This window comes from Microcebus murinus, chromosome 3 (genome assembly GCF_040939455.1).
Source record: "Microcebus murinus isolate Inina chromosome 3, M.murinus_Inina_mat1.0, whole genome shotgun sequence".
Classification (NCBI taxonomy): Eukaryota; Metazoa; Chordata; class Mammalia; order Primates; family Cheirogaleidae; genus Microcebus; species Microcebus murinus.
In genome coordinates this window covers 1,068,056-1,094,378 of record NC_134106.1, presented here as the reverse complement: position 1 = coordinate 1,094,378, position 26,323 = coordinate 1,068,056, and the positions used below count along the sequence as shown (strand labels likewise).

The following is a 26,323-nucleotide window of genomic DNA, read 5'->3' as shown; positions in this document are numbered from 1 at the left end:
GTCGTATTTCCACGTGTGGTGTGTTTCAGAGCAGGGACATCACCGTGAAGAGTGATCACTGTGAAACGTGCTTTCCTGGAACAGGTATCCCCAACAGGCGTTTGATAGCAAGTGGGTGGAATCAGAGTCACTGTGTCGCTGCGTCCAGCTGACACATTGCCTAAGCGTGGTGGGAAGCCACGGTGCACGCGGGTTACACTCCGGCAAGACCAGCAGACATAGCAGCTTGTAACTCACCATTGCCACAGAATTCCTTGAGAGCAGGGAAATACCGCGGGGAAAGCATCTCTCAATCCTCCTTGTGACGACCAGACGTTAAGGCTCCTTGTTCACGGGCTGACCCCCACGAAACCAGCGAGCAGCTTTGCGAGTCTGCGTGGAGGACGAGTCCCACGCAGCTGGTGACAGCTTCTTGGAGGCGCACACTGACGCACACTGAGGAGTTCGCCACTGTGGAGGCGCACCCTGCCCAGCGAGCAAGGGCGAGGGTGCTTGTGTATGTGTGATTTGTTACGTGTAATACGTTCACGTATGATCATGGCACGATCCAATTTTCCGAGCTGGGGACGTTCGGGTGTCTCTTCCCACCACCAAGCCTGGAGTGCAAATACCACAGTCCTTCCAATGGCTAAATTTTAAATATTTCACATTGAATAATTTCGTACCGACCACATCAAGGCAAACTACCTTGTCCTGGAATATCTAAGGAAGGGGAATCTAGTGTGCATTGGAATGTTGACAGGGACTCTTGGCCTTTTGTTTTTCTGTATTTTCTTATGATTTTTCCCAGGGGCAAACGTGTAGCTATCAGAGTTACACTTCCTAGGCAGCTTGTTTCTCAGTTCTTCATATCGTCTGACTATTGTGACCCACGGTAGTAGAAGGGAAAGAGAACGGTGACAGTGTCACTCAGGTATTAACCTAAGCACCTGTGAGAGTGTAAAGTGGAGCAGTTGTTTGCAAGGCCGTCCCCACAGTGGCCGTCACGGACGCGAGGGGGCTGTCCCCACAGTGGCTGTCACGGACGCCTGGGGGGCCGTCCCCACAGTGGCTGTCATGAGACAGAGGGACGGACCCCATAGTGGCTGTCATGGACATCGGGCACACCAGACAAGGTTTCTTCGTGTCTACTAAAAGTACAGACTGGATGGTCTGTGCCACTGACATTAAACGTGACCCAGCAGCTGTCCGAGCAGGAGTGTTGGTGTCGACCTGTCCGTGCTCAGACAGTGGACAGCCTCCCGCACGGGTGCACTCTGTTGCCAGCAGTGGTCTCTGCACGTGTCCCTGTGAGCTGATGTGTCCAGGAGGTTTGAGGAGCAGTGAGCGCCAAAAGTGCTTGCACAGACAGGTCCCCAGCAGGCATATTTTTCTGACTAATGTTAATTTCAGTGTTTACTTTGGCCTGGCAGTGAGGTGCTTGCTTGGAAGGTCGAGCGTCTAGCCTCATGCTACCTGGTGCTTTGACCCTGCCGAGCCCCTTCGTTTTCCAGGTGAAAGATGGATTAAGTGATTCGTCCGTTTCCTCCTTTTTCTAGACTCCTACTGTCCCGAGGGTGTCCAACAGCAAGTAGTGTCATCAGTCACTGCCCTGTAATGAGCTGGACCCTTCAGGAAGACTTATCCAAGGTCTGAGGTTTTCTTGCTAAAAGGCAGCCTCACTTAAAGAGCACTGGCAGTCTCAGTGTGTTCATATAGCGCCCTGGTTGGTGGATCTTTCCAAAGGGTAGATGGGACAGCGGTTGGAATAATCGTCTTCACTTTACCAACCTTGTAGTCTTATAAATGGAAGGTCATTAAATAATGTGTATAGGCAGAAGAGAAGCAGGACACATTTCAAACGTGGACAGAACCATACCTAAAGACTAGTAGGCCAGGACCAGAAACGTCAGCTCAGCCAGTGAGTGGAAGGAGAGTGTTGAAGCCCCGCTCCCTGCTGGGCACAGTGGGGCTGGAATAGCTAACACAGGCAAGGTCTCTAGAGCCAGGAGAACATAGCTACACTGCGGCAGTGAGACAGGCACACATGGAGGGGCCGAGCGCAATAGAAGGACCTTCACGAAAAGAGACTGATTGTCCAGCGGTGCAGTAGGCAGAGCAGGTAGTCTTGGCTCTGGGATGACCAGGGATGACCCGATGGGGGAGGCGGACCTGAGGTGGGTCTTCCCAGGTCAGCAGGGGAGGAGTTTCCAGGCAAGGAGACTCATGCATGACACAGACCACGGAGCGGAGCGAGGATGGGCGGACACACTGTTCAGTGAGAGTGAAGACAAGTGACAACCATAGTGGGGATGAATGTGGGTGTGAGGTGTGGTCTAAAACAGGATAGGAAAGGTGTAGCCAGATTTTTAAAGGTCTTAAAGATCAAGGAGACCATGTCTGAGCCCAGACGAAGGATGGACATGTCTTCAGCTCCTGCTGTCTCACCAGCTCATCCAGGTGACAGCACGGCCAGGTCTTCACAGGCAGAAATGTGCCGGGAACAGTGATGGGAGAGCGGGAACCACAGCAGTTCAGAAGGGGAAGGTGGATGCTGAGGATAGTGCAGCCCAGCAAACCCAGCCCCGCTAGCAGAAAGCAGATCTCATGCAGCTTTGAAGATACCTGAGAGCAACCGGTCCTCCTGGGGAAGCCCCTCAGCTGGGGGCTCAGGGCTGCCGGTGCTTCTGGAGGTAGAGGTGTGGTGGGTCTGAATGCAGCAAGACCGACCGCATGGACACCTGTCTGCCTCTCTGCTCCATGAGCCAGCTCACTCCCACCCTGGGCAGGTAAGGTGCCTGGACAGCGGTTCTCTAGGGCATAACGGAAGGTTCGCCACCTGTGTCACTTGGTCAGGGAGGACAGACAAGAGGACTCGTGGGTGCCTGTGCCTGGATGTTGGGACCTGAGTGTTCCTGGCTCTGACTTGAGTGTGTCGTCTGTGGTGTCGCACCTGCAGTGGGCGCTCTCGGGAGCCTTCTCCAGGAAGTCTGATTGGCCCACAAGGAAAATACACCTGCTTCCTGGTGGGGCTTCCTGACAAAGCAGCCACTGCGTGGAGCTGAGGCTCAGGGTCACCACAGAGCCCCAGCCAGGGGATAGCACTCTGGATACATGGGACAGCTCTAAGATGAAGACAAGGCACAAAGCGAGGTGGAGAAAATAGAGATCATGTCCAGAGAAAAAGTTCCTGAGAGAAAGTTGTAATATTCTCTAGGTAAAGGGGAGATATTTTACTTAGAAAACAATTAAGAGTTCTAAAGAATTTAGAAAACTAAAAGAAAGAAATAAACACTCAAAAGGATTGAAGATAAAGTTGGAGAAATATCCCAGTTAGAAGGGCAAAATTATAAAAAAAAAAATAAGAAAAAGAAGATGAGACAGAAACAGTCCCGGAAGCACAACATTCAGATAACAGTAATTCCCTGAAAAGACAACAGAGAAAACAGTTGGGATAACACAGCAAAAGAGGGAATTTGAGGAACCCTCTGAACTTCTAGATCAGCACAGCCCTGTATACCCAGCCCAGAGGCAAAAAACTCGTCCGGCAGCCTCAGAGCCTGGGCCCAGCAGACCCTGAGCTTCCCAGGAAAGAAAGAGAGGGCAGGCTACGTACAAAGGATCAGAAATCTGACTAGTGTCAGACTCTCTGACACCATCACAGGAAACCAGAACTCAAGGAACAGACTGTTTGAGGGAAAGTCCTTTGCAGTCTAGACTTACACATCCAGGCAAACCATCAGTCAGTTTTCTGCAAGGGTGGAACGATGCCATCTCCCAATAAGCAAAGTTTCGGAAATGAGCTGTCTGTGCCCCTTCTCAAGAAGCCTAGAGCATATGCTCCGCCAAGGTGAGAACATACGAGACCCCACCGGGAGAGGTTGGTCCTTGGGGTTCCGAGGTGGACTAGGGCCTGGTGTGTCCAGATGAGAGAGCAGGTGAGGCTGAAGTCGCAGCCTCTCCACAAAGATGAGCTTGACGGAGTGCCTGGGGGTCTGGACTAAGGCAGGAGCTTGCACACCCAGGGACAGGGTGGAAATCCATGAATAAGGACATATTTAGAAAATTAAAATATATTACTACAGAAAAAATGAAAGGCAGGAAAAAAAAGCTGGCCGTCATTATTGGCTCTGCGGGAGTTCCGGAGTCCTGAGGGTGTGGCTGTTGCTGGGAGACGAGGGGCAGGGAGTTCTGGTGGGAAAAGTGCCTCACTGTTCAGGACAGGAAGCCGGCAGACAGCCAGGAAATCATGGCAGCGTTTGCTTGGAGACGTTGCCGTGAACCCCAAGAGTGGGCTTAGCTTCCGTGACGGCTACTTTGGGGAATAGAAGTCCTCTGAGGGGAAATCTGGAGGATTAGGGGTTTTCAAATTTGTCGACTCTTTAAATTATGTGCAAATCAAACCTAACTTAAAAACAACTATTGGAATATAGATATGATTCGGTGTGAAAAAACTACGGAAGAAATCTGAATAGAGGACGGTAAAAAAGTGGCAGTTCGAGAAAATGTGTTTGGTTTCACATGGGGTTTTAGCACCAGGAGGAGACTGGGTGTGGCCCTGTGTCAGGAGGAAACACAGATGTGGGGGCCGAGAGCCCTGGTGAGGAGGCAGCGCCTGGCGCAGGAAGCCACCCCTGGCCACCCCTGCCTCCCAGGGACCTGAAAACACGCACACCTGCCCCCCACCTCTGCCATCTTCCACCTGAGGGCCGCCCTCGGGGACACGTGCATCAGACTGAGTGAGAACATACTCAGTGTGTCACATAAAATGGTGACCGTTCCGAGTGTCTCCTCCTAGAATGTGCTTGGAGTCTGACCAGAGTGGCGGTGCTCGTTGGAAGAGAGATGCTCCGCACGGAGGAGGAGCTCCTTGGTGCTCACAGGTGCGCGGGGCCCGGGAACACTCTGGGAGTGTGTGCAGAGAGGAGGGCACGTAAGGATCTCAAGACTTTAAAAAAAATATGAGAAACGATCTCAGCAGCCAGAGTTTGGAGATGCGCAGGTCTCGCTGTGCTTGGCCCGGGGAGCACCAGGGCGGACTGGCGGTGACCAGAGAGCCGCCTTACTCCTCATTGAGTTGGAAAAAACTAGTTCTCTTGAGTTTAAAGACATTAAAGTCAGTGATTACTTTATGTTTTATTTAAATCTTTGAATTACTATTCAAGGCAATAAATATTTAATAAAAGGCTACACCATTTAAGTGATTTAAAAAAGGTATGGCAACAGAGTGAGACTCTGTCTCAAAAATAAATGAATAAAATAAAAATGAAAAAGGTTAAAAACCAAGCCCCTTCCTTCCACAAACTGAAATTTTTTTTTTTAAATTCTCTAAGCAGGAAGGTGAAGTACATATTTTGAACAAATATTCCTTGAATAGAACATTTACATCAAGTTTAAACTAAAAATATACATAATTTTCAAGTCAGCCAGACTTTTTTTTTTTTTTTTTTTTTTTGAGACAGAGTCTCGCTTGTTGCCCAGGCTAGAGTGAGTGCCGTGGGGTCAGCCTAGCTCACAGCAACCTCAAACTCCTGGGCTCAAGCAATCCTGCTGCCTCAGCCTCCCGAGTAGCTGGGACTACAGGCATGCGCCACTATGCCCGGCTAATTTTATATATATATTAGTTGGCCAATTAATTTCTTTCTATTTTTAGTAGAGACGGGGTCTCGCTCTTGCTCAGGCTGGTTTCGAACTCCTGACCTCGAGCAATCCGCCTGCCTCAGCCTCCAGACTTTTGTTAACAAGACTGTACAGAGGACAAAAGAAATTAATTAAGGAAGAATATAAAAATTATTTAATATAATATTAAAAATTAAGAAACCATATCATGTACTTAAAACTGAATTTGGTTATATTAGTAGGTATGTTGTTGAAAAGTTTTACCAGGAATAAGTTAGAAATGCTAGCTGTTCAGTAGAATAATTTGGTGATTTAAATTATTTCTGAAGTATCTTAACTCCTTTTACATACTCTGCAAACTTACAAGAATAACCCTTTAAGGGCTTAGTGGTAAGAGGGACATCAAACGTCCTGGAGACCCGACGTGAGAGACGCAGGAAGACGCGGGGACTCGGGAAGCCCGGGGTGCTAGCCGCAGGACGTCCACGTGGCTCAAGCACTGGGCGCTGCCGTTCACCCAGCTGATGAGGAGGGTGAGGCTGAGGGAGATTACATGGTTGTCCAGGGTCACAGCAGGTTGCTGACATGCATGTCCTGAGCAGTCACATATTGCACACATGTGGCCTGTGTGCCTCAGACGCAGTGACAGCTGCAGCCTCCTTTCATACTCCCTGATCTGCCCCTTCGCTCGGGGCCACCTGCCAAGCCTCTGTGCGAGGCAACTCCCCTCCAGCCCAGACGGTCCTCCCTGGCCCCCAGGGGTCCCGGGGTCTGTGAGTGGCTGTGTCTGCTGCGCGTTTTCCGATCCCCACCTCCCATGGCCTGACTGGGCCTCCCACTCTGGGGCCCCCAGTCCTGGCCGTCCCTGGCTCTGCATCCCACTCTTTCTGCGGTCTCTCCCCTCCCCGGACAGCAAATACCCCCAGTCTTCTGTGTCTTCCACATCCGTGGACGCACCAACCCCTGCCACTGACCTGCGCCAGACACTGCATCTCATCTCCTTACCTTACTTCCCACAGCCCTTAGGAGGAGCCCAGCCACCTGCCGTGGCCTGCACCTGTCCCTGTAGCTTCCCGCCCACCGCCCCATGCCTCGCCATCCTGTGCCTGCCCTCTCTCGGGCTCTGCCCTGTCTTTCTCTTTCTCTCTCTCTCCATCTCTCTATCTCTCTGTGTGTCCTTCTGTCTGTCTGTCTGTCTCTCTCTGTCTTGCTCACTCTCTTTCTCACTCTCCTTCCCGCCCCCAGTGCCAATTCCCAGAAGCTCCACCCTCTCTACTAGGTGGCTGTCCCCACCGCATGTCCCAGGAGGTCATAGGCTATGTCTGCGTTGCCCGGTGATACGCTTCCCAAATGAATAAACAAATGAATCCATCTATTTGCCCAGCAAATATTTAAGGAGCCCCTTATATACTTATTATATAATAGGCATTAGAGAAAAATACAGGCTGTTGTTTAAGTGGAGCATTACAATGACCCAATAAGAAAGTAGGGCAAAATTTATATCATTCAGAAATCGGAAAACCAAAGCATGAAGAAAAGGATGTCGCAAATACCTTGTCCAGTGTCACTCAGCTCTGTGACCTTAGACAAGTTACAAAAAATCTCTCTCCCCTCACAATGGGAGGTATAGCAGAATCCACCTTACGGGGTCATTGTGAGGGTGTAGCGGCTCATGTATGCAAAGGTTTTAGGAAGCACAGGCACACAGTAAGTGTGCTGTGAGTGGTGTTGGTCTTAACTGAGCTGGGATTAAAACTCGCTACTCCAGAATTATCTTCAAATACTTTATTTCTAATTATGAAATACCATTCAAATTGTGTTCAAATATTATTCCAATGTAATTATTTTAACCTTGACCCAACTGAGGCCATTCAAGCAGCACAAGAGCAATACCGTCAGTAACAAGAGATTGCAAAGGCCACCCGTGAATCTCTGCATTGGCTTCGGCTCCCTGAGGGTCACCCAGAGGCGGAGACAGGAGGATTCCCACCCCGGCCCTTCCTCCCTGGGTGGCAGCGGGACGGGTGGTTTGGGAGCAGAGTGCACTCCACCAAACCTGCTTTGCAGTTGCTGAGATCTCATCCCGTATTCAAATTAAAATTGGATAAAATGAAAATGTCAAGTAAAAGACCATTAAAAATAGCATGGAAACTGGCCTTGGGAGTGTGGAATGCATGATGTTTGAAATATATGCGTTCATGAGGGAAATCCATCGCAAGTACCCGATTTTCTAGAATAACGATGCAAAAGACTAAGACTTGCTTAAACCAAGTTAACCATGAAAGGATCATAAAAGCTGCAGCAGCTACAAGGCGTTTTGAGGTGTCCGGTGTGCACGGTAACACTCATAGAGCAGCCGGGCCTGGAGGGACCTGCAGATGATCCAGTGCAGTTTGTCCATCTGTAACTGTAAAGTAACTTAGATTAAAACACCAAAACCCAGACTTTTCATTTCTAGTCCAACATTGATTTGCCTTTTCCCTCCAATTAAAGTAACTTGGACTTTATTCTCTGTCACTGGGCACTAGTAAAGTACATGAAGCCCAAGGATAATTTTTATAGAAAAAGATCACTTCTGGGTTTTGTGCCTTGTATCTGCATTAAGAATCATTTTATGGATGTAATCTGGGAAATTACAAGAGATTATTTTTGCCAACATAGAACTAAGAGCTAGCGTGACTTCACAAGTGATCATCTTCACTGTTCCTTTGTAGTTCCAACTGTGGAAACATGCACGGTGTGTTCCCGTGGTAGGTTCAAGGACTGCATGTTGTGTGGGTGGTGTGGCTGTGGCCAGGACATGCGCGCAGACACTGAGTCCCTGGCGATGCCTTGCAGACGCTGGTCTGGCATCCAGGGTCACTGCCGAGCCTCCAGTGTGCAGATCCTCAGCTACAATTGGGGCGTCTCTGAGCCCTCGTCACAGCACCGCCCTGGTCCTCCTGGGATGCAGGCCTTGCACTGCCCTGTCAGTTTTGGAATCTGGAGCTGCCTTCCAAGGCCCAGGCCCTCCCGTCGTCCCTCCTTCTGCCCATTCCCTGGGTATCTGGTGCCTTCCCTTCACCCCTGTCCCCACAGACACGGACTGAGCACCTGTTCCTTCCCAGAGGATGGCTGGGCTCCCACAGACCTGCCCACAGCAGCTCTGCGTGATGAGGGAAATGTTCTGTGTCTGCTCTGCCCAACATCGCAGCCACTGGCCACATGTGGCTGTTGGACACGTGAAATGTGGCTAGTGCTGCTGGGGAATCAAATGTTGATTTTCTTTAATTTTCATCACATAGCTGCATATGGCTAGCGACTGCTGTATTGGACACCACAGCTCAGAAACATAAGAATCAGTTCAACACAGGCCATTTTCTCATTCTCGTGAAGGAAAAAGTACTGGGGCTGAAATTATAGTAGGGTGTGGTAAGTGCTTTCATTTTTAATATAAGGGGAAAACTGTGGCTTATTCGTTCACCAAGTGTTCACTGAGCACCTGCCACGCACAGGCTGGGCCATCGGCATGAAGCCCGCAGCGGTGGGGGCTCAACCACAGTGGGACTGGGGAACGAGGTGACGGCACCAATGCCAAGTGACAAGCTGAGTTTGGACCCTCCCTGCGAGTGGGAGATGTGGGTGAAAGGCCAAGTTCCCTTCACTGAGGTCTCCCCAGGCTTCTGCTTCCCCTTGCTCCAAAGACTCTACCACCATATCCAGGTCTGTGCACAGAGTGAGCCTCCGGGCAAGGTGTGGAGAGAGGACCGCGAGCCCACCTCATGCCTCTGAACAAGCTTCCTGAGGCCGGGCAAGGGAGATGGTATCACTCAGAGCCCAGAGCCTGTGGTTTTCCTTCATTTCCCAGCAATCTGGGTTTATCAAGTGGCCAAAGCGGACCTGGTCACCTGTCCCATGACCACCGTTATACAGGTAGCTTCCGTGCAGAACAGCTGTATCAAAAGTCTGTGGATGCCCTGAAAAGAGAGAGAAGATGGGAAAGTGTAATACTCGTTCTGACCTGCAAAGCCACAACAGATTCTAGAGAAAGGCCCATGCATACAGCTACATTTGCTAGCTATTATTTGGACAGGTACAGAGGGAACACCTAGAGCAGTCTGTGCGCAGAGAGGGCCAGCTCGTGAGGAACTGGGGCTCGGCTCAGTGTCAGGCAGTAGCTCAGTGTGGGACGGGGGTTCAGTGCTGCGTCTAAAACTATCGACCTGGATGCTTCCCTAATATGTGAAAAAGTTGGCGAAAAAAACTCAGAGATCTGTATATTTCATATTTGAAATACTATACAGATAACAAATATTTTTTCTTCAGTTTTGTCTGGTTATAAAAATTAATCTCGTTTTGCCTTTTATGTTTTTAATAGACGATAACATTTAAAAGACAAGTGACCAATCATCCTGGTATTTCAGAGCTGATAGAGCCTTAAAACTCACCTAGTTGCCCTCATTTTACAGATTTAAAAATGTGACATCCATATTGATGAAGGGACTTCCTCCCAGTCACACAGCAAGATGGAAACGAAGCCCCTCAGCCATTGGCACTGCACCATATTAGCATCCCCAAGGGCACAAGATTAATAAGATCGCCCTTACTTGAATGCGAAATATACCCAAGCAGTAAGAAAAAAATAGTTTCCTAAGAAACATGAAAGTGTTGCTAGTGCAGTCTGTCTAAATTGTCTTAGAAATATTTATTGATAGCAGAAACAAACAGGGCATCCAAAACTTTACAGGGCGATGTATTTGCTGGATAACTGAATATCTAAATGATAATAAAAATGTCAGTAACAGTGTGTTATTATCACTGTCATTATTGAACAGCAGCCACCGTCGTTCATCGAGAACCCGGTACATGCCAGGTACCGTACTAGCCTGTTTATATATCTTTTCATTTCCCCTCTAAAGCAGTGATGAGAGCAATGAGTGCAATGAGTATTTTTCTCATTTAATATTTGATGACTTTGAGGTACAGAGTTGAACATCTGTCCAAAGGCACTCAATCAGCAGGACCTGCCATGAGCAGTTCAGACTCACGCATCAAGCCCAAGGTGTCTTGTTGCTGTGCTCGGCCCCGCACCCGCCAACTGCAGATCTGACTTCGCCCCTCCTCTGGTTGGTGGGTGGGTGGTGCTGACTCAGGGCCCTTGGTCCTCCTGGTGTGTCTCACCTGGCTGGAGTCGTGTCTGGCATCCCGTCCCCAGCACCTGCCCGCGGCTCTCCCATCCCCAGCCCTGGGCCGCCTCCAGTCCAGCAGCAGATTTGATTGTGTCACTGAGAACTTAAAGAACTCAACCCCTCATTTCCTGTGTAAAAACCTACAGCCCCGCAATTACCGGTAACAAGGAAACTGTTTGCTGGAAGGCTGGGGTGGGACTGACACTGTCCAAGACGGACGATGTTCCGCAGGACTTCAACCTGGGCAGCTGCCGTCACCACAGCCTTGAAAGGCACTCGAGGTCCGTCTTACTCGAGTAGGTCATTTTTTCTAAAGATACATGTTTATCCTGAGAATATACTAACACAAAACCAAACTTACCCAAAACTTTCACAACATAGACACTTTCTATATGTTACATAAATGTATGTATATGCTCATATAGTGTGCATAAAATATATCTTGGTTTAAATGTATATCACGCACAGTGTATATTTGGTGAATGTTAATTGAATTTGTTATTTTCAATTGCATGTTATGCCTATTATGCAAGTGTTTCGTGAACCAATCTCGTGAATTGATTAGGATCTCCATGTCATTTGGAATTATAGTGACGAGGGACTAGGAGACTGGACGAACTCTTGATGCTAACTAGAGAAATGCAAACTTTTTCCTTGTAGTATCATCTTACTAGCAGGTGTGGGCGAATGCGTGAGAGTGTGTGTGTGTTCCTGTCCTCTGGCAAGGTGCTGGAGATGTTCCTGCTGAACTCTAACCCCCTGACCCAGACTCTCCTGTTCTGACCTTCACAGGTAGTAACACGATCTTCTCCCTCCTCCCCCCACCTCCCCTCCTCCCTTCTCTCCCCCTCCCTCCCTCTCTCTCCCCTCCTCCCTTCTCTCCCCCTCCCTCCCTCTCTCTCCCTCCCTCCCTCTCTCTCCCTCCCTGTTTTTTTCATTAGTGTATATGGTTGTCCCTTGGCAAAAAAAAGGAAAACACAAGATAAACAGCCCCAGGAACCTGCTGCCAAGCGGAAGCCATTTGCGGTGAAGGCGGACAGTGCCTCGGTGGACGGCTGCTACGAGAGCGACGGCACTGAGGACATGGACGAGAAGGAGGAGGACGACGACGACGACGACGAGGAGGAGGAGTACTCCGAGGACAACGAGGAGGCCGGGGATGACGAGGAAGACGAGGAGGTGGACCGAGAGGAGGAGGAGGAGATCGAGGAGGAGGACGATGACGACGACGAGGAGGAGGACGGGGAAGATGTGGAGGACGAAGAAGAGGAAGAGGAGGAGGAGGAGGAGGAAGAGGAGGAGGAAGAAGAAAACGGTAATCTTTAAAATATTTGCAATGTGTCCGGTTGTGATCAGGGTCAGTGTTTCTGATGCTCGGACAGCTGTCACACGAGGGAATCTGCCTGGCCAAGATTGCAAAACTTGGCTGTTCGTGTGACTTTAACCTTCATTTCCAAGAACTCCTTTAGGTTATCCGTCAGACTTTAGGGTTCATTTCAGTCAAACTTTTATCCAGGTTGGTTGTCACAGCAATTTGCCAGGTATTTATGGTGTACATATTTGATTAGCTTAATGAAATTTACGAAAACAGTTGAGTCAGCATACCTGGCCTTTAATCTCACTTTATCATAATGCTGCAGCCATGAGGTGCTCATTAGCCACAGTGGGCTATGGGAAGGGCTTTCGCCCACATGCCGCTGCAGGGGAGTCAGAAGACTGGCCTAAGGACAGGTGTGTCCACTGGGAAAGTGGGTTTTGTCTGCAGATTGCCAAACTTTTATGACTGTCGCATAACTGGGATGAAAAGGAATACTGTTGAAAGGAGATAATCAGCCCGTCATCTGCTTCTGTTTTTGAGAACCGTGTTTCTGATCCCAGGCGTCCAGCATTGGAGACACATAAGCAGGGAAGATGCTAGGCAGGGGGTGGGATGTTGTGGCAAAATGTTAAAGATGATTTGGTTTTTATGTCTAATTTTCGGTTAGTATCAGGCTCAAAAACATGACTTCAAAACTAGTGCTTTCATAAAAATCATTTATTTCTAGGAAGAAGTGAGAGTTTTCTGAAGAACCTAGATAGAGTCTTTATTGGCTTAGGGTGTGTCTCATAGAAATGCCAAAACATGTTGCAAAGTAAAGGGAATATTGTTCTCGTACTCTTCTTCCTTGGGCTTAAAAGTTCTTTAAGAATCTGAATTTCGAGAGAGCTAATTTCTGAATGCAAAAGATAGTTGTTTCAGCCAGGGGATAGAGCCCTCTTGGATTAGGTAGATGTGAGTTGCTTGTTGCTAATCCCATGTGCAGGCATAAATTAACATTCTTCCTTCAGAAGTCCTAATAGCTTGTACTAGGAAACCCGAATTTTAGCAAATAATCCTAAATTGTTACAGTGACTTAAGATTCTTATGAAAACAATTCATCGCTTACATTTACATATGTACACAAGCATATATACACAAACACATAGATACACACATGCATATGCATAAATTGTATAAATTAAAGTTAGTCTCCTGAGATTTTTTTGTCTTAATATTAGAGAGCTTTGTGTGGGGAAGGCCCAAGGGAACATCAAGACACATAGCACTGGGGTCACTGCAAAATCTGTGAGTCCACCATGGACATACTACCCCCGTGTCACTAACAGGATGCTAAGAATTAAAGGCACAGCTATGTGTATTGAAACAAGTAGAAAGTGGCAGAAAATAGACCAATTTGGCAAACTATATCTAGACACTATATTAAATGCCTGTAATTTTGGGTGACATCATTAATTGTGGAGACTGACTAATGATTTATAACTTCTCCATGGCTTATAGAAAGATGGTATAAAACATGGATCTTGCATATTCTCACCCTGTTTGGAAAGCAGTGGGCATTAGTGTTTGAAATTACGAATGTTTTTGTGTTTAGTGGATTAAAATAGGAGACATGTAAATATGTATCATTTGACCAAAGGTCTTAACCAGATATTAGATTTTTCTCTCCATTTTGTAGAATTGAAATTTTAATTTGAGTTTACTTAGGGTCATACTTTAAATAACCTTTAAAAGTACAAAGTGAGCCGGGCGCGGTGGCTCACACCTGTAATCCTAGCACTCTGGGAGGCTGAGACGGGCGGATTGCTCGAGGTCAGGAGTTCGAAATCAGCCTGAGCAAGAGCGAGACCCCATCCCTACTATAAATAGAAAGAAATTAATTGGCCAACTAATATATATATAAAATTAGCCGGGCATGGTGGCGCATGCCTGTAGTCCCAGCTACTCGGGAGGCTAAGGCAGCAGGATTGCTTGAGCCCATGAGTTTGAGCCCAGGAGTTTGCTGTGAGCTAGGCTGACGCCACGGCACTCACTCTAGCCTGGGCAACAAGCTAGACTCTGTCTCAAAAAAAAAAAAAAAAAAAAAAGTACAAAGTGATATATTTTGAAAAGTAATGAGAAGGCTTATTGACACAGCTTTGGAACATGACTGCATAGGGTTTGTTTATTCTAACTTGAGCTCTTCAGACGTAATTGTTTTTAAAGGCCAGATAGTAAATCATAAAGAGATTTTTGCTAGAAAAATTCAAGTAAGTGGGCATAATGAACAGTTGTATGATGGTACCATCAAACAAACAATTACGTAATTACTGCATAGGCCCTGGAATTTCTTGTGACCTGACCAGAGTTGGCGTGGTGGCTTCATGCAGGGTGTGGTACACCTTAACTCGAGAGCACGTGAGGAAGTAGGTCCTGGAAGGCAAAGGCCCAGGGAGACATAGCAGGACACAAGCAGGGGTAAATAACCAGTTGTTGGTGGCCTGGTTTCAGAATTTATATTCCACATCTGGCTCCCCAGTTAAGTAAGTGCCTTCTGTAGTCATCTATTCCGTGAACTTTGAAGGGATCAGATGAACTACCCACAGCCATGGTGAGAGGTCACAAGATGAGGCCACCTGCGGTTTCCTGGAGCTCCGAGCAGCAGTGTGGGAGCTCACTTCCCTCTGGAGAGCCTGGCGTGTGAATCCTGAGTGCCAGCGGCCTGGGTGGCGGCAGGCTCTCTGGAGGCTCCAAGCTGGCTGGATTTCTAAGTCAGAGGAAAACACTCCTCCTAGGAAGTCATCACTGCAAAGGCCTGGCTCCTGGGCACTGTCCCCAAGCCTTTCTGTCTCAGAGAAGTCTCCACCAGGCAGCACCAGGAACAGGTGTTCCAAGGTACCAGGCAGCCAGTGTCACAGGATGACGTTCCGGGGGATTGTACTCCAAATATTTCATGACTGGTCAGGGGCAAGGAACCTCCAGGGAGACTCCGTATCAGAGGAAAGGTACAGCTTTGCTGATCAAACAGTCATTCAACATTATCAAACTCCTTTTATGTTTAATTTAGTAAAATAAGGCTTTGAAAGGCATTTATCTGTCAATCTCCTATTTTAATATCCTCATTTTATTTTACCTTACAATTACATTTAGTAATAAAATCGCTATCAACAATTGTAAATTTATGCCATGATGCCATCCTCAAGGTGAGAAGTGTAGGACGTTCCATACAGTGCACACGAGAGATGCACTTTTGTCTCCCCTTTGAGTGGGTTTGGCAGAAATTGTACATTTCTGAAAAGCTGGAGAGTGTCCTTTTTTTGAGTCTGATCACCAGGATTCTGGAAGATCATCTTGAAACTGGTCTCCCTGCTCCTTGGTTGACAGTCATGGTGACCCTTGTGTCCCTGGGCCAGCAGCAGGTTCCTCTAAGGTTAGTGGGCCTTGTTTCCCAGCAAACAGAAGTGCAGGTGCAGCCTAAGGTTGCAGAAAAGCCTCGGAGTCCGAGTGCAGTGTGGCAGCACCCACAGCACCCTGGGCATCCCACTGTACTCCACAGCACCCCACTGTACCCCACTATACCCCACTGCACTCCCATAGCACCCCATTATACCCCATAGCACCCCACAACACCCCATAGCATCCTATAGCACCACACTATACCTCATTGTACCCTACTGCACCCCACAGCACCCCACAGCTTCCCACTATACCCCACAGCACCCCACAGCACCTGACTGCACCCCACTGTACCCCACAGCACCCCACTATACCCCACTGCACCCCATTATACCCCATAGCACCCCACAGCACCCCATAGAATCCTATAGCACCACACTATACCTCATTATACCCTACTGCACCCCACAGCACCCCACAGCTTCCCACTATACCCCACAGCACCCCATAGCACCCCACAGCACTCAACAGCACACCACTGCACCCCATTGTACCCCATAGCACCCCACTATAACTCATAGGACCCCACAGCACCCAACAGCACCCCATTGTACCCCATAGCACCCCACTATACCCCACAGGACCCTACAGCACACCACTGCACCCCATTGTACCCCACAGCGCCTCATTATACCCCCACTGTACCCCACTGCACCCCACTGCACACCACAGCACCCTGAACACAACTGCCACGCAGGCACCGCCTGGAGCAGATGGCCGTCGAACCCGAGAATCAGGGCACAAGGACAGAGCCGCAAGGACGAAGCTTCTGCTGACGTCAGCCCCGCAGGGAGGTGGGAAGTCTGACTGCTGCTGCGGAGGGGACGCCGCCATTTGTTCATCCATGGGAGGGATACTGTCCACCTCTGTTACAAACCGAATGCAGAGTTTATTTTTTTTATTTTTTTTTTTTTTGAGACAGAGTCTTGCTTTGTTGCCTAGGCTAGAGTGAGTGCCGTGGCGTCAGCCTAGCTCACAGCAACCTCAAACTCCTGGGCTCAAGCAATCCTCCTGCCTCAGCCTCCCAAGTAGCTGGGACTACAGGCATGAGCCACCATGCCCGGCTAATTTTTTCTATATATATTAGTTGGCCAATTAGTTTCTTTCTATTTTATAGTAGAGACGGGTCTCGCTCTTGCTCAGGCTGGTTTCGAACTCCCGACCTCAAGCGATCCGCCCGCCTCGGCCTCCCAGAGAGCTAGGATTACAGGCGTGAGCCACCGCGCCCGGCCTGCAGAGTTTATTGATAGGCTTTGTTTTAGATAAAACAAATTTATATAAACCACTATATTACCACAATAAGATCCCACACATTATAGAGTAACTATTATTTATATCTCAGAAATTATTTATTTTACTTTCAAAGATTTCTCTAGCATTTCGGTTATACATGAACCAAAATAGCACTAACAGTGTATGTTTCCAATGGGCACATTTTATTATATCATTGTGTTTGATCTTAACATGGATCATGTACGATAGGGCAGAAACTATTTTTCTCTCATTGTACTAAGTAGAAACTGTGACTCATTAAGTTTAAATTATTTTCTATAAGTGGTAGATCTATAATCAAACTCTATTGATTTTCTTTCCTTATCATAAAAGCCCATGTTCCTTTGATGACTTTCTTTTTATTTGAACAACAGGGAGAATGTGAGTGATTCCTTTCAGATTACATAAATAAATAAAGTTCATATTTGATTAATCAAAATACATTCATTACACAGTTGACCTATCATAGGCTGGTCTTTTCCATGAAGAATTTTATTTTCAAAATACATTGAAGCACTCTAAGTCTGCATTTATTAACTAAAAATCTCCTTGTTATCTTAAAGTTAAGAAAGTTGTTGCTTAGTGATTATAGATTCTCTATTAGCAAGTTTTGTTCATGATGTCATTTTACATTTTTGTAACTTAAGAAATATGTATCAAATACCTAGTAAATTATGGCTTACTTTCATACTCCAATACACTAAAAAGAGTAAGTCTTTAAATACATGTACACGTGTATGTATGTGCACATATTTGTGTATATGGACACATGTGTTTCCTTTGAGCACATGTTACATCTCCTTATAGGCAGAAATGGGAGTTCTGTGAGGGAGAGCCCAGCGATGTGCCTTCTAGACCAAAGGCCACTTCCACGTGCACAGCCGTCCTCGCCGCGCAGCTGCCTCTGTGCACGCGCTATTTCTGCAGTGCTTCGCTGCGTCCGTGAAGTCCTTTGTCCACCACTCTTTGCCGAATGCCAGGGGCTTAGATTAGGTAAAATGCAGTTGCCTTCCTATCCCAAAGGCTCCTGGCTTCCCCTTAGCGAGTTTTTCAGATCTGTGAGGCAAAGGCGAGCAATGGCAGCTGGGCGCTCACCGCTGTAGAGGAGAGGGTGGCGGAACGTGTGCACGAGGATGGGAAGGTCCTTCTATCTGTGTGAGGCTCCAGACAAGGCGGGAAGCTGACCAGCGGCAGCGAGTCACAGGAGGGAAGGGTTGCTCTTGCTGGGTGAGTGCAACGTGGCCCCTTTCTGTCCTCTGTGGGGGTAATCATGCTGGCTGGGGACCAAGGCCTGCGAAATTCTGCTTTCAGACCCTGTTCTCACCGCCTACGCCATGAAATGGTCCTGTGTGTAAGACTGTTTCCTAATGGGACCTCTTCGCTCTGCAGTAACTCAACTTTCTTTAAAGGGAATTCAAGGCAAAGCCCATGCTGTATAAATTCCTTCTCACGGAAATACTTTTTCTTTTAATGGTAAAGCTCTCGGTGTTTTTTGTTTCAAACAAGATGATGCACGAGGCCCCAAGTTGCTAAAGCATCCTGATAATTTGCTGTAGACAGGCTTGAATTTTCATAGGAGGAGGACAGAAGGGGGGAGGAGGGGTCTGTGGTGGGGCCTCTGATTCCCCAACTTCCCCTTAGGATGCTGTTCCCCATATTGATTAGCCAATTATCCTCTCATGTCTTTCTCAGGGAAACGTCCCTGATGAGGAAAGCAAGCTGAAATGCAGACAGACTGTGAAAATCAGAATTAGCCAGTTTTCTACTGCAGTCAGCAGAAAAAGCAATGAGTTCTGAGACCAACATAAAAACAAAGATGATATGTTTAGTATGCAAGGCTTCAACTTGAGAAAGACTATGGACATAGTTGGAAAAAGAATATGATGATTTTTTTTTTATCATCTTAAAACTAAGCTTTCCCTACATGCATGGAGGCATTCTTTGGGGGTATTTAGTACGCAGGTATGCTGAAGTCTATGGCATCATCTCTTGGGAATGAGTAATCATAGAATTAGTGATTTCTAGGCATCAGTCTATGATAAGAAACTAAACTTTCTTCATGCAAACTGATTTTGCATAATTATAAAATATAATTATATCTTATATTTCATGAATTTTCAGGTACTTTGGTACAAAACAAAACTTGCTGAGAATATAATGCCATGTGCATTTAAGATGCCAACAGCATGCGTAAAGTGCTGGGGAAAATCTTTCTTACACAATAATGAAAAACAAAAACATGAGATAATAGGTCGAATATATCTTTATTCAGCTTGTTTTAAGGTCCACTCTAAGAAATGGACAGCTTATTTGGTATGTCTTGCTAATTCACTTTGTGTTCCAAGTGCTAGTGCATCAAAGCAGACGTGAAGTCTGCAGGTGGGTGTGTTGTCCCGCTCTGGCTGCTCCGCTGTGCAGAGCGAGGCACTTAGCCTCGCTGGACCTCGGCTTGACTTCAAGACTAGGGCAGTTGTGCCTGCCCTTCCCGCCCCTTGCTGTCTTGTCTCAAAGCTTAAAGAAGTTGGAACATATAAAAACACCTGACACAGGTAAAGCAGTTCAGAACTGTAACGTGGCAAATGCGACTAAAGACAATTTTCGCATGGCATTGCTCTTCCGTGCGCTGATTCGGGCTCTTCTGCAGCCTGAACCTGAAGACCGTGCGTGCGCACAGCACGTGCGTCATGTGTATCAAGGCTGCAAGAGTGTCAAGGACTCGGAGCACGGTGACAGCTCATTGCCCAGCTCTGGTGTGTTTTCCACGTGCCCAGAAGGATGCTGGGCTGCCTGAGGACACAAAAGCTAAACAGAATCACCATTTTGCAGAAGAAACCCGTCGTACAGGGTAGAAGAGGTATGTGCAGAAGGATACAGGTTACGGTTCTTTACAGAGGGCGGAATTGCGAGTCATAGCTGAGACGGACGCAGTAAGGATTTGACTTGAAAATAAGAACATAGATTTTTGGATATTCTGGATTCCTAGACTGTAAGTTAGATTACCATGGAAAGTTGTGGTGTTGTCTCTGCAGGCTCTTTAGAGACAGACCAGAGTCTGACAGGGATATAGTGTGGTGACTAGGAATGAAAAAGGCAGCCCCGGTGTCACCCCAAATTCCCTCCCAACCCATGTGAGCAGCCACATTTATTCTAAACCATTCTGGAAAACAGAAGGATCAGAATTTTCACACTGGCCTATTTCCACTCCCAGATGGACCAGTGTAATAGGAACAGTCTTGCTCTGAGGGTCAGGGAATGCTTCAGGTAGTTCAGTTAATCCGGAAACTCTTTGATCCGTGTGTGCGTGTGTGTGCACACATGTGAGAAGGAGAGAGACAGAGACCCCTGGCCCGCGCCTGCTCCAGCCGGAGCTCAGTGAAGTCCTGTCCCAGTGCTCAGGGGCTCTGTCCTGTGCCCTTCCAACTGCACACGCCCAGTCCTGTGTGGTCTGCTCAGTCTCTGAATGAGGCAAATAACCTTTTTAAAAAATCTTTTCTTGCATGTTAAGCCAGCAGTTCCTCTTTCTTTGTATCTAAAATTATTTAGCCTTCTGAAAGATTCAGAAAAGGAATTTTTGCTCACTGTTCAAAGCAGACACAGAGATATTACAACTTAAAGCTGAGGAAACCTTACCCTCTGAGTCTTATCTGGTGTGAGCTATGGGGCTTTTTACCCACATTGGGTCCAGGATCTGCACCACCCAATCTATCTCAGTGTAGAAACAGAGACGCCAAAGGGACCTGGTGTCCTGCAACAGCTCAGGCTATGGGGCATTTCTGTGGCTCACTGCTCCTCGTGGCACCATGGACTTTCTGAGGAAGAGCCTTGCTAGCCAGGCAGGTGGGTGGGTGGAAGCAGCCTGGTCCACTGGAAAGGCTCTAACCCAGATCAACAGAGCTGGAATCCTGGGTGCATGTGCTGGCCATGCAACCTTGAACAAACGGGGGAAAAACCTCATTGGATTATTCCTGCATCACAAGGTGCAGACGATAACACGTAACTTGCAGTGTTGTGACATCGGACGTCCTGGACAGGGCCACCTGGGAAAGCGTGCTGACCCCAGGTGCGCTGACACGCAGGCACTGTCATTGTTCTCGTCTGGCTGCTCCTATGACACAGCCACCTTCCCCGACTCCAAATGCCAGCCCCTGGGTGTGGCGCCTGCTGCAGTGTCCTGTGCTCTGGCCCCACCTGGCTGCCCACCAGCCACGCGGGCCTCAGCGGTCCTGGGGCTCTCAGGGCACAGTCCCTGCACAGGGCCCTGCACTCACTGCTTCCTCCCCGGAACCCCTTCCCAGTGCGACACACTTCCTGTCTCTGCTGTGTCACCTTCTTGATGAGGCCTTGCCTGATTGTGGCCCTGAAATTACTCTCCTCCCAGCCCTCTCCATCTCCTTTTCTGCCTTTCCTGTCGTTACAGCACATAACTGCCTAGCCCCACAGCAGAAGCTGCGTTCTGTTTGTTTTTATCTCCTTCTCTGACTGCAGTGGAACGTCCATGGCTACAAGGACATTGTCTCTTTGGTTCATTGTTCAGCTCTAAATGTGACTCAGATAGTTGTTAAACGAATAAACATTATTCTGTTAGTGCCCCCACCCCAGGCCCAGCAGAGCTGGCTTATGCAAAATTTGACAATTATAACATTTGTCTTTCATCCAGTAAGAGGGTTATGATATGTCATCCTTTCCAAAGTTTTGCATTTTTCATTTTGAGGAGGAGACTTAGATATGGCAATATTTAACCCAGGAAAATAGATGGCCGGTGGATAAATGCCTCTTATCTTAGGGAGAAATTTTTCCCCATGCTTCAATTTCCTGTACAGGGTCATTCTGGTGAGAGATGTCACTGCAGTTTAATCATCTGTGCTGGATCTTCCAAACCTGAGCTGACGTACCGCTCAGGTCACGCTGGTCTCAGACGATCAATGTCCGCGAGGCGTGCGGAATGTCTGCTCCAAGCTTTGCTCTGGCCTTAAGGAAGGCTTTACGGTGATGACAAGAACCGAGATCACTAACTGAGCATTGTAGAGATACGACATTGAGTGGGATACGACATTGAGTCTCTGCGCATGCGTGGAGGGCAGGTGGGAAGTCCCACACTGGGTGAGCCTCGGGCAGTGCCAGACAACGACACGCCTTCCTCACCTGCAGCTGAGAAAAGCGCCAGCTACTGCTCCGCAGAGTGGGCCGATTCACAAAGACAGAAGGCAGAGGCACAAATGAAGTCCAGTGGACCAGTCCCATTGGAGGAGAAGTAGGTCAAGCTGTGCAGCGTGCAGACGTTTATGGTAACGAGGCTCGAGCCCAGAAATAACCGTGGAGGAAACAACACAGAAAACGGCTGGGAATGTATTTTGGGTGATTGCATACAAGGCACCAAAACTGTCTCCCTGGTAATTGGCACCAGTAAGAACAAAGAGACCACCGTCTGCCGCAGAGGTGCAGACACCGCACAGCCCAGCAGCCGTGGCCCTGCTGACAGTGGAGGAGAGGCCTGGGAGCTGCAGGCCGCCCCGACTCCAGCAGCAGCCCTCCCTCCTGGCTGGTGTTATCCCCCAGCTATGTCTGCTTCTCCGCCATCAGCAACTCTGGCCCATCACCTGTAGATAGTAGCACAGCAGGTGAGGGGCAGAGGCCAGGCCCGAGCTGGAAGGGGCCGTCCTTGCCCGGCCTGCTCTTGCCATCCCGCTCTGTGAGGGTGACGGGTCTTGGGTACACAGCAGTAACACCTGTGAGCAGGACGCCTCCTTTTCCCGCATGCAGAGCATGTGCAGGTGTAGAATGATTGTCCTGTGCAACCTCCAAAACACAGAAAGAAGTGCCCAAACAGAGCGTGTAAACTATAGATCCTCAAATCACTCCAGTTAACTTACACAGAGCAAGAAGATGGTAACTAAAATGTGTTTCTACTTTATTTTTTAAAAGCCCAGCTAATTCTAAATGATTTGTATAGAGAAACCCTATACCAGCATCAGTCATTCATTTTGGACAGCTTTCAGGAGCGACTGAGCCTTTTCTCAGTGTTCACCTGCACGCAGGAGCTCAGCAGGAGGTGCCCGCGTCCTGCATGCGTCCCACACCTGCCACCCACACTGCTGCTGCGGCACGGGGGGTGGGGGGGGCTCTTTAGATACGTACCTCACACCTCGGGATTTCAGAAGAATGGTTATGGTAGGAAAGCACCCTGTGGTTTGGAAAAGAAATAACAAAGCAAGTCAGGGTAGAGGTATAAAGTGTCTGCATCTGGTGAGCAAAATAGGCAGATGAATTACCAGGCAAGAGAGGCCCTGCGGGGACCGTGGCTCGCCTGGAGGAGGCGGGCTTGCCGCCACGCGCCCAGGCAACCTGTGCTCTCCCAGTTCAAGCCAAAGAATCAAGGGTACCCAGGAGTGGGCTCTTTCAATTAGGCGACAATTATTTAGAAAATATCTGGAATTTGTCACTTAGAACGCTCAGGGGCCGGCGCCTCTCCCAGCAAATCTGTGGTGCCGAGCAGCACCCAGGCTGTTAAGGTGCCCCTACCGCAGATCAGCGTGTGTCTGGGGTATTTGAAGGAGGACCAAAGCAAGGGGGAAATGAACTGCAGCTGCTCTGTCTGGCCTTAGCAAGTGGAGGAGGTATATTCGATGTGATGACAGGGTCATGTCCTCAAACCAGCAGGGTAGCTAAGGTCTGCCCCATGCCCTGCCATCCCCTCTCTGCACGGCCTCATCCTGGTTCTCATCGGCCACCCACCCTCCTGACCACCCAGAGCCCTCTGGCTTTCCAGGCACCTGGAATCATGATCCAAGTGCCCTCTTGAATGTCTGTCCAGAGTCCTGCATTTTCCTGATTTCTACCTCATTTCCACCTCAGATTGGAGCTAAACTCCATTAATCAGAACTCTGGTAGGCGGCAGGCTAACTGAGCTGGAAATTCCTGCACAGTTTTCAATGACTGATGACATAACTAAATCCTCAATAAGCCAATGCAAAGTATTAAAAGAAAAAAAATCAGAAGATAAATGCTAAAAACAATAACAACAACAAAATGTTCTGAGTAGTTAGGCAGAAGAGCTCATGTTCCCATCTCCTAAGGAGCAGCTGAACGTCTAGCGAGCTGATCCAGAAGGAGCCCACCAGCATCCTCTTAGGGGAGGATGGGGTTGCTGGCCGTCGGGGCACAGGCAGTGCACACAGTGGTAAGAGCTACTGCGCTAAAGGTCCAGCTCTGTCGCCCAGTGTCATGCAGCTGGGGAAAACCATTAACCTCCTGTGGCTCCGTGTTGCCGTCCCTCAGAGGAGCAGTAGTGCCTCTTTTGGGACTGTTATGGGTGTCAAATGCAGACACACAAATAGTCACCTGCCAGGAGACTTTGGGAGTCCGGCTCTTCTACCCTCACTAATTCTTCACTGCTCCTGTGAGGTAGTGCATGTGGTATGTCCATGGTACAGGCCACTTTTTTCTTTCCTATTATTGCAGTTGCTAATCAAACACCGTTATCTTTGCAATAGAATTGAATACCTTTTCAAATTTGTGTATTTACAAATCAGAAAGATATATCAACATCCATTTATTTCTGCAATTAAAAAACCACCTCTCCAGTACCATCTCAAACAGTGGTCTGACCACTATGTAGTAGTCTTTCATTTTCTGAAACATGGGAGCGCATGCTCGGCCCACATCCTCTTTGGCCTGGTGACGCCCGGAGTGGTTTCGAGTTGGAGAATCACTCCTCTCGCTGTTTCTTCTCTGCTTTCTAAGTGGCTCTATAGTTGTTTGCCCATAGCCCATTTTAGTTGCTGGAAAGAACAGCAGTAACTCAGTCAGGACTAGATGTTGAAAGAACCCAAGGTTGTATCTTAGATATGTCTTTTATAGACCAGTTACTACAAAGCCAGTGCTTGTATTTATAAAGTTGGAATCCACGATGTTCTGACTGTACCAGACTCTAGGGTAGAGGAAAACAATCCATGGAAATCTTTTGGCTTTCCAGTTGTAACCATGGAGTCTAAATTATTTATAACAATCTCACCCAAAGAAGATAAAATCAGCCCTATAGCATTTCAAAAAGCTCACATGAGCATTAAGGTCTCACATGTAATAGCAATTAAAATGAGATTCGTGACTGGCTGACAGAAGCACAGAGAGCCCTTGGGCTTAGCCACTGAATCAGCTCTGTTTTCTGCATCAGTTTCCTCCCCCGGAAGTGGCTGGACCAGACCTTCTCCAGCCTCCATACTAGTGAGCACCTGGGCTGGCACCTCGTGCCAGGTGACACCTTTCTGGAACCTACTACTGTGCAGCTTTGCTAGATGACAGACTTAAAAGAGAAAATGACAAAGATGGAAACTGATAATACTTTAGTATTCTCTTTAATCTTCTATGTAAATAATTATGCTTTTTTGATTAGAACATAAACTTGTCCTTTAAAATGATTTTCTGGGAGGGTCATTTGAGGGCCAGGAGTTCAAGACCAGCCTGGGCAACATAGTGAAAATCCATCTTCACAAAAAATAAAACATTACCTGTACATGGTGGTGAGCACCTGTAGTCCCAGCTACTTGGGAGGCTCAGGCAGGAGGGTCTCTTGAACCCAGGAGTTTGAGGTTGTAATGAGCTAGGATGACACCACTGCACTCCAGCCTGGATGACAGAGTGAGATCTTGTCTCTAAAAGGTTAAAATTTAAAAGGTTTTTAAGTAAAAAATAAATATACAATTTTATGATAATTTTTTTATTATACATTTTCCCTATTTGCTAGAACATTAAATACTATATAGAAACTAGCCAAATTAACTCACAGAATTTTTGTGGTTGGAATATTCATTTTGTGGATTATCTTTATAATTTTCTAGCACAGAAAATTCTGGTCCATTTCCTACTGCCCACAGCCACGTGTGATTCCTTTCATGATTGCCTTCTGCAAACATGTAACTGGAAGGGAAAATTGCCTGAGCATGTGAAGCCAGAGAGAGATTTCTGAAAGCCCACTATAAAGGGTTGTGAATTCTGCAAGAGGCTCATGCATGGCAGACACTTAGAACCTGCTTGTTGGTGGACTGACTGGCTGTTCCCATCCGTTAGTCCCCATTGTTATGAGTTGGCTTCATTGCAAATGTATTTTGAAATAGTTAATTATGGTAACTCAAGACGTTCTCTTGGCCTACAGAAACTTTTGGTCACTCAGGCGGCTCTCACCAGCCTTTCATTCCCAGGTTTACCACAGTCAGGACAGAGCCTCAGATGCCACTGAGAGTCACCGACTTTGGAGGAGAGCCCACTCGTAGAGCATGCTGCACACTCAGATGCAATATGCTTCCCCTCGCCGTCCTCACTTTGACTTGGCAATCGAGCTGGCTTCCTGGGCTTCTGCGCCAAGGGCCCGTGATGAGACGTGCACGGCCCTCACCACACAGGGACCTTGCGTGGCACATCCTACTTATGCGGTTCTTGGACGAGAGCTTTGAGAAGGGCCGGCCAGTTTTACCATTCTCCCTTTGCTGATGAGCTGTGGGAGGCTCTGGAAATGCAGGTCGCCAGCATCACACCCTTA

General features: G+C 47.9%; 1 protein-coding gene across 10 annotated transcripts in view; it reads left to right on the top strand.

Moving 5' to 3' along the window:
• MYT1L (myelin transcription factor 1 like) overlaps positions 1 to 26,323 on the top strand; it is a 462,697-nt gene that overhangs the window by 329,383 nt on the left and 106,991 nt on the right. For all 10 annotated transcript variants that reach the window (XM_076000516.1, XM_020288690.2, XM_076000518.1 and 7 more), the window contains exon 9: positions 11,708 to 12,081. In XM_076000516.1, the coding sequence (XP_075856631.1) occupies positions 11,708 to 12,081 (374 nt within the window). The remainder of the gene's footprint in view (positions 1 to 11,707; positions 12,082 to 26,323) is intronic.